This window comes from Mustela lutreola, chromosome 8 (genome assembly GCF_030435805.1).
Source record: "Mustela lutreola isolate mMusLut2 chromosome 8, mMusLut2.pri, whole genome shotgun sequence".
NCBI classification, from domain to species: domain Eukaryota; kingdom Metazoa; phylum Chordata; class Mammalia; order Carnivora; family Mustelidae; genus Mustela; species Mustela lutreola.
This window is the reverse complement of record NC_081297.1, coordinates 5,663,917-5,675,776: the sequence shown is the minus strand read 5'-3', so window position 1 is coordinate 5,675,776 and position 11,860 is coordinate 5,663,917. Positions and strand designations below refer to the sequence as shown.

At 59.4% G+C, this 11,860-nt stretch overlaps 1 protein-coding gene across 1 annotated transcript; it reads right to left on the bottom strand.

Moving 5' to 3' along the window:
• Positions 1 to 7,352: 7,352 nt before the first annotated feature.
• On the bottom strand, positions 7,353 to 9,710 carry LOC131838058 (calmodulin-like protein 3). Its single transcript, XM_059183714.1, has one exon. It carries the CDS (start codon positions 8,375 to 8,377, stop codon positions 7,928 to 7,930), a length of 450 nt encoding a protein of 149 aa, XP_059039697.1. The 5' UTR covers positions 8,378 to 9,710; the 3' UTR covers positions 7,353 to 7,927.
• Positions 9,711 to 11,860: the final 2,150 nt, after the last annotated feature.

Sequence of the window (11,860 nt, the reverse complement as noted above, 5' to 3'; positions counted from 1 at the left end):
CTTCTCAGCTGCTCTTTGGGGTTTCCCGGCGTCCGGCGGGGATCCCAGCAGAAGACCTTCTGGCCGCAAGACCTCGCGGACTGTTTCCGATCCCTTTCAGCGGAACCTCGCTTTGGCACCGGAACTGGTTTCCTCCCAGGTTCCGTGGGGCCGGCGGGGTCTTGCTGCGTCCTCGGAGCCCGTCGTTCGGGCCGCGGGACTTCTCGGCCGGGGCGTGCAGAAGCTGGGACCCGCAAGGGCCACGCAGACTCTGGGCGCCAGACCTGAAATCTGAGTTTTGCAATGAGGTAGAGAAGCTGGACGCGAGTCCTGTGTGGACAGTCCGCTTCCCGGCAATGTGGCCTGTCTCTGGGGACAGGCTGACAACGTCTTGATGCCTCACCCCGGGCACGTGCTTCCCAACAGCCCGGCCACGCGGCCGACGGGGCTTCACGGGGTCTCTGTAGAGACCCCCTCCCCACGCCACACACACACACACGCACGCACACGCACACGCACACATGCACACACACCTCGAGCAGCACGCCACAGGTTAACCCTCCCGTGTGCTCTCCTCTGCCAACCTCTCAAACGCGCCACCGTGAATTGTCGTCGTGACTCCTCAGAATCCTGCGTGTGGATGTTTCGGACCATTCCTGGGGTTCCGTTCTTACGCGGGAAAAAGGACAACGCTTTCTTGGCTTCTGTCTCGTCTCCCTGTCTGCACTGAAAGACCTTCCCTCGCCCACTGGGGAGTGTTTTCTTTCCGTTGTTCGGTGGTGGTGACGGCAGTGGGAGACGGGGTCTGTTGGGGAGAACCGGCCGTCTCGGGCCAGGCTGGTCACACCTTCAGAGTCCCCAGGCCTTGTCCCCACCTAGATCTGCCGTCTTGGCCGATGCAGCTCAGGGAAAGCTCCAAGGCCTGGGCTGGCTGGCCTGGCCGAGGGCGCCACGGGGCTGGGAGGTGACCGTCCCCATAGCCCAGGCCTCCGAGGGCGTGAAGCACAGGCTTCTCTCCAGAGCCGCCCCGCCCACCCTGAGGCCCCCATAGGGATTCTTCCCTCTGAGGACTCTTCTGTGTCCTCTGTAGGCACCCGATGCCCCGCCCACCTGCCGAACCGTCACCGTACGAGGCTACCCCCCACCCCCCCGCCACGAAGCTGAGGCTGTCACAGTATACGCAACCAGCTACGTGATCCGGCAGGGGTGTCCTTCATAATTCGGGCACCATTCGGAATTTCAGGGTCGTGCCAGCAGAGGACCGCCTCAAGCAGCATCAAGCCCAGCCCCGGCCCCCAGAAAGGTGGAGGGGGCTTTGCGTCACCCTGCCCAGCCGCCGACCTTCCTCCAATGGCGAGGACGCCTCGCGGGGATGCGCTTGGCGGCTCGGGCATCCGTGCAGCACCCTTGCCGTGAACACGGAGTCTGGCCGGGCTCCGTGCCCGGCATTCAGCGGCGAGGGGCCCAAGGGGCTGGCCGCTTGGTGGGCAGATGGGGAACAAACGGGTCAGGCTGGTATCATCGGGCAGCTGCGGAGGCCACGGGGAGGCTGGGAGGCTCGTGGAGGGTGGAGAGGAGGTGGCGGATCTGACCGGGAGGGTAGGGTGTGGGAGTCAGCCTTCCTGGAGGATGACATCAGACCGGAGTGCACAGGGTGGGGTAGGACATGGTCCCACAAAGACGAGGCGGAAAGACACTGTGCCCCTCCGCGCCCCTGCACCTTGTCCCATGCTGTCCCTGCAGCCTGGGGACAGCAAACCCAGGCCCGCCTCCTCCTCACCCACTGCGTCCTCCTGGCTGCCTCTCCGTGTGCGAGGCTCCTTCTCCATGTTTCCAGAGCATGTCTCCATAGCCCCCCTCATGCGCTGTTTGTGTTCTGATCCTCACCCCTGTGTTTCCTAAGCCCGGCACACACGCACGTGCGACAACCGCGGCCAGAGAAGTGGCGCGTCGCCCGAGCACGAGTCTGGTTGGACCCCCACTTCATTCTTAGAATTGCTGTGTCCAGGAACGGGGAGCGGTGGCCCCATCGCCACCGGCACGGGTCAGACTTGGTGTTCAGGGAGGCGTCGCTGTGAGGGATGGATGAAAGCTGAACTGTGTCAAGAGGGTACGTCATCTAACCACTCGGGGAAGGGTTAGCGCTGCTTGACCCGGACGGGAGAGGCTGCTGGGCGAGTAGTGGCCACAGCTCTTTGAAGTCCTGAGTAGGGACCAATCTTGCGGTGCTCTAGAATCTGTCTAGAATGTAGACAAGAGGGAGAAAGGGGCCAGGGAGCAAAGTTGCAGGGGGGCACATTTCAGACCCAACAAGGAAACCCTGTCCAAGGATAAATATTATCCAACCGTTGGACAATTGGCCTTGAACTCCCCACCGTGGGCACATCCCAAGGAGAGGCAAAGGGGCGACCTCTCCAGGAGGTCGCGACCTTTAGGCCTTGGGTCCTGGATGGCACATTAGGCCAGAGAGCCTCTAAGAGGGTGTGCAGCTTGAAGACTACGCAGGTGTGAGTTCATCTCCACCTGGGGCCCTGTGGGGAGAAGGCCCCATTGCGTCCATGCCTGGAGATGGAGAGGACACACCCCAGACCTCACTGGGCCTCACCATCACGCCGACTCTGGTCCTCTGGAGTGTTGAGGCTGGGAGTGACAGGCCAGGCTTTCGACAGCAATGGTGAGTCCCGAGTTTGTGGACAGCCTTTCCCTGCGCTGCGGGGATGGTTTCTCTCCCCTGCCTTCCTTGTTTGGGTCTCTCCAGAACCCAGGGCGTATGACTCAGCCCACTGCTCCCAGAGCCCAGCAGAAAGCCAGCTCTGGCCGGGGCCCCAGCAGCCCTCCTGGGTCCCAGGGTAAGAAAGCAGTCTGTGGGTCCCTCCAATCTCCCTTTGGGGACATATTTGCCAGGAGCTCTGTCACAGACGGCCACAGGCTGGGTGCTTTAAGCAGTAGACGTTATGTCTCTCGTCTGGAGGCCAGAAGTCGGAGGTCCAGTTGTGGGCAGGCCTGGCTTCTCCTGAAGCTGCTCTCCTGTGCACAGACTCGTCTTCTCCTTGTCTGCACAGGGCCGTCCCTCTGTCTGCAAATGTCCCCTTCTTAGGAGGACATCAATAATACTGAATCGGGGCCCACCCTAAGGGCCTCGTCTTAACTTGACGGCCTCAACAGAGACCCTATCTCCGAAAAAGGTTACATTCTGAGGTTCTGGGGGGTCAAGACTCCAATTCACTCCATGTGAATTTTGGGGGGAAAGAATTCAACCTCTAATGGAAGACATGTGTCTTTTCTGATTGCCCATCACAGCACGTGCCCACAGCACGATGTGGGTCTGCATGGGAGGCCGAGCCTTCTTCCACAAGGACGCTGAGAGGCCCAGACGTGGCCCAGACGTGGCCCAGCCGCTCCAGCCGCTCCACACCAATGACCCAGGCTTAGGCCCAGCTCTGGCCAGAGAGACAACCGTGCGGGACCGTCTACCATCCCAAAGATGTGGCCAGGGCTGAGTTCTCTCCTGCTGGTGGTGGCCACTTCTACTTCCTAGGGACCACGGCGCCCCTGAACCGGTGCTCACAGCCAGCACCAGGGCAAGGGGGGCCCTGGGTTGTGGGCCGTTTCGACGGCACCCCCTAACGTCTGCCCTAGGGGCTTCCATGGCTCCCGTGCCCCTCCATACCATTTGAGGTCTTTCTTCTCTCTAGGTCCCATCTGCCCAAATTCTGCCCAGCACAGCACCACTGCCAGGCCTTTCCTGTCCCTGTCTCTCTGCTGGCAGGCCATCTGCAGCTCGGCCACAGCTCCTGTGACTTCTAAGACTGGCTGACCTTCAGACTCAGGCTGCTTGCTCCGAGAAGGTCCTTGTCGGCGGTGGGAGGCATGGAGCCTCGGAGCCAGTCAGACCCAGATTCAAACTCTAATGTACTGGACTGTGTGACTTTGGGGGAAGTTATTTAAACTCTTGAGGTCTCAGTCTTCCCTTCCTTAAAACGGGCGAATAGATGTACCTGCTGCACCCACCGGTTCTGTGGTTGGAATGAGCTGCTGCAGCGCGGGGCTGGCCTCTCACAGGGTCCTGGTCCCCGGAGTGGGGGTGTGTGCAAGCTCGTCCTTGGGGAGCGCTGTTTTTCTATCATGGGGAAGCCCTCCAGACCAGAGTCTGCTAGACACGCCACAGCAGGCAGAGAGATGAGACCAGCTCAGTGGGGAGGGAGGAAGGGGGAGCTTCATGCATGGCTGGTGGGCTCGCCTGGGCTGTTTCCACGGCCGCTTTTCCATTGATGCTGTTTCCCCAGCACTGCGGGGCAGCACCAGGTTCTGAGCCAAGACAGCCAGCATCCTGCAGCACCAGACAGCCCCCTGCATCCCGCAGCAGCCAGGCAACCCCCCTGCATCCCGCAGCACCCAGCACCAGGCAGGAGGGCCAGGGAACAGCTCTACCTGCTCCAGGCCCAGCTCCCCCGCCCGCTCTGGGTGGGACTGGCCCCGGTGTGACTGCAGCAGGCTGGTGGGAGGTCTGCAGGTGGGCTGGGCCCAGAGCTTCTGAGAGCTCACGTGTTTGTCTGCTTGTGCAAACAAACATGGCAGACCCATCGCTTCCGTTCACCCTGGGGCAGTCTCTACCTCATGCATGAGTTTTAATTTTAAATTTCTCCAAGGAGAACAGCAGAGCCATTGTTAGCGGCCTGCTTCGGGGAGCCTTTGAACAGGTCCCTGGAATCTCTGAGGGTCAGCGGGAGCCGGCAGGGCGGGGCTGGGCTGGGTTTGACTTAAAATTGGAAACACAGGAGGCAGAGGAGCGCGGCTAGCCTGGGAGGTCCAGGAGCCCGGAGCCCTGATTTATGAGCGGCTTGGTGAAAGCCTGTGGTAATATTTATAAATTCCTTCCCCAGGGGCGGGGTGGAATGTTCTTCTGAGCTGCCGCAGACAGCACCTTTTTGGGGGCTAAAGGAAGGTGAAGTCCAATTATTCAATGACAGAACGTGGGCGAGGAGCCTCCGGGATGTCTGCTCCCCAGAGACCCAGGGAAGGAAGCGGACCTGCAGGCCTCCTTACACTCTCAGCGACCCGCTCCAGTCAAGGAACTTTCTGGGGCTCCTCCCTGGTGCTCCAGCCCCCGGCTTCCCCCTGCACTACTCCGCAAGGCCAGGGACCTACACCTGCCAGTTGTGGTGACGAAAGATGCAGACAGACACAGGTGTCCCAAGGGGCCTGAGGCTGACGTGTGACCCGACACACAGAGGGACCCGCGTGTGTGCCAGGCACGGCGAGAGGCTCACACACCCACCGTGAGGTCTGGACCCACCCGCCAAAGCAGGCGCCTTCACCGAATCTGAGAGCACCCGCCCGGCGGCGTCCCTGCCAGAACTGGCGTTCCTGTCCCTAAGTCCGCAGCGGGGCCAAGGGCTGGGCCACGTGGCCAAGCTGGCCGATGACCTTGCTTGGATGAGAAGGGACAACGGCAAATGTTTTTTTAAAAATTGTATTCAGGGAAGTAAAACCAAGGGGTTGGGGGGGGGAGCGCAGTCAGCTCTGTGGGGCCACCCTACCCTTGGCGCCTCAGGTTTCCCACCTGCGAGCAGGAGAGAACCCCCTTCATCAGGGGTCTGTCGCGAGGGCTCCCAGGGACAGGTTTCCTACCTGCTGCTCAGCACCAGACACAAGCGGTGGAGACAGGGGGCTGCGGTCTGAGGGGCTGCGCCGTCTCTGGGGGCCACGGGGAGCTTGTCACTGCGGCCCCTCGTCCACAGCCCGGCTGCGGGAACACGGAGGCGAGGGGCTCGGCAGGGGTTTTAACAGCGCCGGGCTCCTGCCCTGGACGGACTCTCCAGGAAAGGCTCGGAAGCCTGTTACAGGGCGGGAAGGGTCCCGCAGGCTGCCTACAAGGATTGGGAGACCTGCCTCAGCGAAACGACCCCGCAGCTGGGTGGAAGGTACAAGAAGACGCCTCTTTCCCTTCTGGCTGAGGGTCCGCAGGCCAATCGGGCGGTACTTGCAAGGGCCTTGGGAGGTTGATGCCAGGGAAAGCAGGGGTTAAACGCCCACTCCCCAGCAGGGGAGGGAACCTGAGAACCCAGCCCGTCCTTACCTGGTTCTTGGCTTCCTGAAGCCTTTTTCCCACCAAAACACTGAGACGGAATCCTTTTGTCTCTGGGGGTGACGTCAGGTTTTCCTTTGGCAGGTGGGACCGTCATGCATGTTGGAACCTCTGAGGGGACGACTGGCTTGGCTCTTCTGTGCAAAGCTTGTGAGGGAGCAGCGTCCGCGACATCTGGACGCTCTGCCAGGCCATCCGCTCTGCCAGGCCGTCCGGCACACACAGAGGGGCTGGCTGCCGACAGAACACCTGGCGGTCTTCAGCCAATCCTGACGGCAGAGGGTTGTGAGGCTTGACTCAAACAGGCTCAGCTAGCGAGGGCCTGGGGTCAGAGCAGCAAGGTCTGCTTCTGAGCTCCTGCGGCTGGTGGGGTCTCCACAGCTGCAGGGCCCTGGGGGGCGTCCTGTCCCAGACCCCGCCCGGGCCTCCCCTCAGCACTTGCCCCCTGGGACTGAAGGGTGCAAGTCCATTGCCAGGCCTCAGAGTGTTAGAGCTGGAGGGGATTCCTAAAAGCGATTGCAAGAGTAGTTGTCACTTATTAAGCACCTACTGCATGCCCGGCACGTTGAGATGGTTTCTAACCCTCTTGCAAATGCTCGTGCGAGAGGCAGTGTTCTAGTCCTCAGTCCCCGTGGAGGCAAAGGGGCTGCGGAGAGGCCTCACGGTGTGGGCAAAGGTGCAATCCCAGCCCTGGGACTTTGCAGCTGGGGGCCTTGCACTGATTTCTAAAGCTCGGTGTGTCTCAGCGTCCTCATTTGAGACAGGGAAGCCACTGCAGGACCCACTGCTCGGGGTGGCAGTGAGCTACTGTGCACGCAGAGGGCTCGCCACTGTGCCCGGCACCCGGGGGGAGCCTGCAGGAGGGGCCGCTCGCTTCCTGCAGACGTGCTGCTGGCGGTCGGCCGGCGACTGTCCCCAGGCCGGAATCCCCGGCTGTCCGACCACCGTGGATGGATACGCGCGGCCAGGTGCCTTCTCACCTGTAATCCGCTCGCGGCTCCAGGGGCTCTACTGACTTCCCCATTTTATTTTAAATAAAATTGAAAATTCGCCTTCTGTAGGCTTCACTCTTTCACTGTGTTCTCCAACGCAAGGTTTCGTGGCCTTTTCAGAAACCACGAAAATGGAGATCCTGCCCCGTCTAAACCCTGGACGGAGAGAGGCTCATTTCAGGGGGACGCGGAACAGAAGGAGGCGTGGCGGGGACACGAGCATTTTATTACTCCCCCGCGCTTCCCTCTCCCTCCCGCTCCAATTTCCCTCCTTGAAGCTGAATGCAAACGTGTCACAACTGACCCCGGATTTATTCCAAGCGGCAAAGGATGAATCAGACAATCGAGCACCAGCGGAAAGGGGGTGCTCTTTCTCAGGGAAGCCTGATTTCAAGTGCCGACATCTCCAGCAGCCCCCTCGCCCAGGCCAGGTCCCTCCCACCTGCCCCAGTCCAGCAGCACATGGTGCCCTCAGGTCACGGAGGCTCCGGAACCCCTCCCCCGGCTCAGGGGGCTAGGGACCCGGCCCCAGTGCTGAGTGCCCCGCAGGGGTCCAGCCCAGGGCTCTGTGATGTCACCCTGCACCTCCCCAGGTGCCTGGCCGGTGGGACTGCACTGGTCCTCTGTTCACTGTCCAGGCAGAGTGATGTCGCTGCTGCTCCGGGTGTCTCTGAGCTTGGGGGAGGCGTGGCCCGGCTGGGAAGGCGGGGGAGGGGTGGCAGGAAAAAGGCGACAAAGGGAGGTGCACAAAGATGGGCGGAATCACCTGGAACGGAGAAGCTGCGGAGCCCAGAGGGGCCGGAGGGTTGCCGGGAGCAGGGCCGGCCCCGGGTTCGCGCAGCAAAGCCACAGTGCCGGGCCGGGCTCCTCACTTGGAGACCAGCATGTGGACGAACTCCTCGTAGTTCACCTGCCCATCCCCGTCCACGTCCGCAGCCCGGATCATCTCGTCCACCTCCTCGTCGCTCAGCTTCTCCCCCAGCCTGGTCATCACGTGCCGCAGCTCCGCGGCGCTCACCAGCCCGTTGCCGTCCTTGTCGAAGACGCGGAAGGCCTCGCGGATCTGGTCCTCGCTGTCCCTGCCCTTCAGCTGCCTGGCCATCATGCCCAGGAACTCGGGGAAGTCCACGGTGCCGTTGCCGTCGCGGTCGATCTCGCTGACCATGTCGCGCAGCTCGGCCTCCGTGGGGTTCTGGCCCAGGGAGCGCATGACGGTGCCCAGCTCCTGGGTGGTGATGACGCCGTCCCCGTCCTTGTCAAACAGGCAGAAGGCCTCCTTGAACTCGGCCACCTGTTCCTCGCTCAGCTGGTCGGCCATGGAGGCTGGGTGGTGGCTGCTCCGGTGGCGGTGGCGGTGGCGGCCGGTGGAGCCGCAGGACAGGTGGCGGAGTGTGGGGCGCCGGCTGGCTGGCTGGCCGTCTGGCCCGGGCTTGACTGGCGGGCGCTTAAGAAGGAGCCGGGCTCTCGCTCACATGCGGACTCCCCGCCCCGTGGTTGCCCCAGGCCGGGTGCTGTTGGAACAGGAGTCCGGCACCAGGCACCAGGCTGGCCGAGGGTTGAGCTGACGCCAGCACCAGTGTGTGTGTGTGTGCTTGTGTGTGCTTGTGTGTGCGTGTGCGTGCACGCGTGTGTGTGTGTGTGTGCGCGCGTGCGCGCGGCTCCCTGCCCACCGCTCTGGGAGCCGGCAGGAACCCCCGCAGGACTCCCACAGGGAGGGCAGCCTGCCCAGCCCTCCAGAGACTGGTTTGGGCTGTTCCTTCTGGAATCCCCCGTGTGCCGTCTTCAGACCCTGCGGCCCAGAGAACAGCCAGCCTCCCTTCTGTGGCGGTTCAGGGTGGGATGAAAGGCAGAAGTTGCCTTTGTCTGAAGGGAACTTCCTCCCCCTGTCTTGGCTCTCCAAAGCCTGAAAGCCTCCAGGTTCCCAAAAGGGTTTTCAGAGAAGGAACAAGGTTTTCTTCTTCAAGAGGAAGCGGACTGTCTTCTTATCCTCAGAAGAAACATGACTGGAGGCGGATTTCCCCCAACTCCTTCATTCCTATGTATGGGCCGAGGGCCTACTCTGTGCATGGACTGTTCTAGAAGCTGGGACTAAGAGCCACGAATGAGACAGGCAGCTCCCCGTCCTCCAGAAATTTCTCTTCCCTCTGTGAGCCAGCTAGCTAGTGAGCAAACGAACAGGTGCGATACTTGGACACTGTCACAAATGCCGTGAAGAACATGGAAAGGGTGCTGGTGGGGAGAACACGGGTAGGTCACTTCCGCAGTGACGGTCCAGGAAGGCTTCCTCGAGGCGGCGTGGGAGGGCACTGTCCAGGCAGGGAAGCGGAGCAGGCTCAAAGCCCATGGGTGGGAGAGGGCTTGGCAGTGGGGTGGCCAGCGTGGCTGCAGCCTGGTGGATGGCGGGGACTAAGGACATGAGGAAGGGCACACATGCAGGCCTGGGGAGAGGTGGTGGGGGTTCGCGTTTTTCTCTCTGATCGATGGGAAGATACGTAAAGTCATGTCTGAAAGTCTGGATCCCTCGTTTTGGGGTAGCAGAGAAAAGGGGTGTTTTTAAGAGGAGATACTCCTCAGAAGGGGAGAGGGGAGATAATCCCACGGGACATTCATGTGCAAACAGTGAAGCTAGACGCGGACCTTACACCCTTCCCCAAAAAGTAACTCAAAATGGATTGCAGACAAAATGTAAAATGCAAAACCATAAAACTCACAGATGATGACATAGAGAGTCTGAATGACCTTGGGCTTGGCAATGACACCAGCTTGTCCAGGGCGGAGAGGCAGGCAGAGAGAGACTCCTGCTCCCAGCTCCCGGGAAGCCTGGGAACTTGACCACCCACTGAGTGAGAAAGGGTCCCTCTCCCTGCCTGTGGGAATCCACGAAAATTCAAACTGAGACCCCAGAGAACCCCTACGGTACTTCAGAAAAGGACAAAGCTGGACTTTGAGACTCACTGTAACCCCATAGTAATCAAGATGGCACGGTTGCCCAAGATCCATTTTTAGGATCGATGGAACAGAAGCATAGAAGGCCCAGAAGTACACCCACACGATACAGCTTACTGATCTTTGACAGAGGAGCAAGAGGGATACAAGATCATCTTTTTAACAAACGATGCTGGAAGAACGGGACATTCATGTGCAAACAGTGAAGCTAGACGCGGACCTTACACCCTTCCCCAAAAAGTAACTCAAAATGGATTGCAGACAAAATGTAAAATGCAAAACCATAAAACTCACAGATGATGACATAGAGAGTCTGAATGACCTTGGGCTTGGCAATGACACCAGCTTGTCCAGGGTCTGGGGCGGATTTAGATAGGACATCAAGGGCATAGTCCTTGAAGGAAAGAATGGACGAACTAGATGCTAATATCTGAATGTGTGCCCCAAATTCATAAGCCAAAACCTCACCCCCAAAGGGATGTATGCATGAGACCATATGAGGGCAGCAGGCGTGGAAGTGACACACCGTCCTGCGGAACCAGGGGCTAGCGTCACCGGGGGGCACGTGCCTGTGGTTGGTCCCCCTGATGGACGCATACCGTCTGGTCTTGCTTCCTGCCTACTGCACCCACAAGGGGGTACGTGGCCGGCGGGCTTCTGCAGGTTTCTGGATTATGGCGTCGTGGTTCCAACATCCAGCCCTCGCCCTAAGCGTGTTCTTCAAAAAAGCTCACGGAGAGAGAGCTCCGTAAGGATTTTAAACAGAGTGACTCATGACTCACAAAGCAGAGCGCTGGGATGGGCTACACCAGGGCGTCTCGCTCGTCAGGAAACCAGTGCTTAGTTCCTGGGGTTCTGCCGCGCTCCCTGCAGCCTTCCCCAAGCACGCGGTTTTGATCTTCAGACCCATCTAAACACTTAAAGTGATTGAGGACCCCAAAGAGCTTTTTGTTCACGTGGGCTGTATCAATATTCCCAGGATTCGAAATCACACCTGGAAAAACGTTAAATCTTAAAATATATTTTTCTATACTGGTGTGCAACTTGAGAAAAACAGAAATCAAAAACTCATGCGAACCTAATATTGTTTTATGAAAAATAGTTCTATTTCTAAATTTTTTTTTTTTTATTATTATTCATTTAACAGACCGAGGTCACAAGTAGGCAGAGAGGCAGGCAGAGAGGGGGGGGGGGGGGAAGCAGGCTCCCTGCCCAGCAGAGAGCCTGACGCGGAGCTTGATCCCAGGACCCTGGGACCACGACCTGAGCCAAAGGCAGAGGCCCAAAGGAGACGAGTGGCACCTACTAAAAACAATTTGGCGGGACGCCCGGGTGGCTCAATTGGTTAGGCCGCTGCCTTCGGCTCAGGTCATGATCCCGGGGTCCTGGGATCCAGGCCCACATCATGCTCCCTGTCCAGTGGGGAGCCTGCTTCTCTCTCTGCCTCTGCCTGCCACTCTGCCTGCTTGTGCTCTCTCTGTGACAAATAAATAATATCTTAAAAAAAAAAATAAATTTTGCATGTCTCTTCCTAAGTTTGGGTTTATGGAGCAGGTCCGCTGCTACAGTGAACAGTGAGCAGATGCTTTGCCGTGAGGCGTGAATGATCCGGCTTCGCACAGGTACGCAGGGGGAAAAGGAGAGATCATGCAAATGACTCAGGTCTCTGGATGTTTTTCTTCGATACTGTATCAACTCTGGGCAAGGGTGGTTTCTCCAAAGTTAGTGGAATCTGAACTCATGTCAATGAACCTTCTCGCACTGTCACTAAAATCCACTGGTCACTCGCGTGCTTTGGGATTTTGTCGTGCCGCGATCAGTCATTTGGACAGTATTGGTTCACTCACCCGTCTCT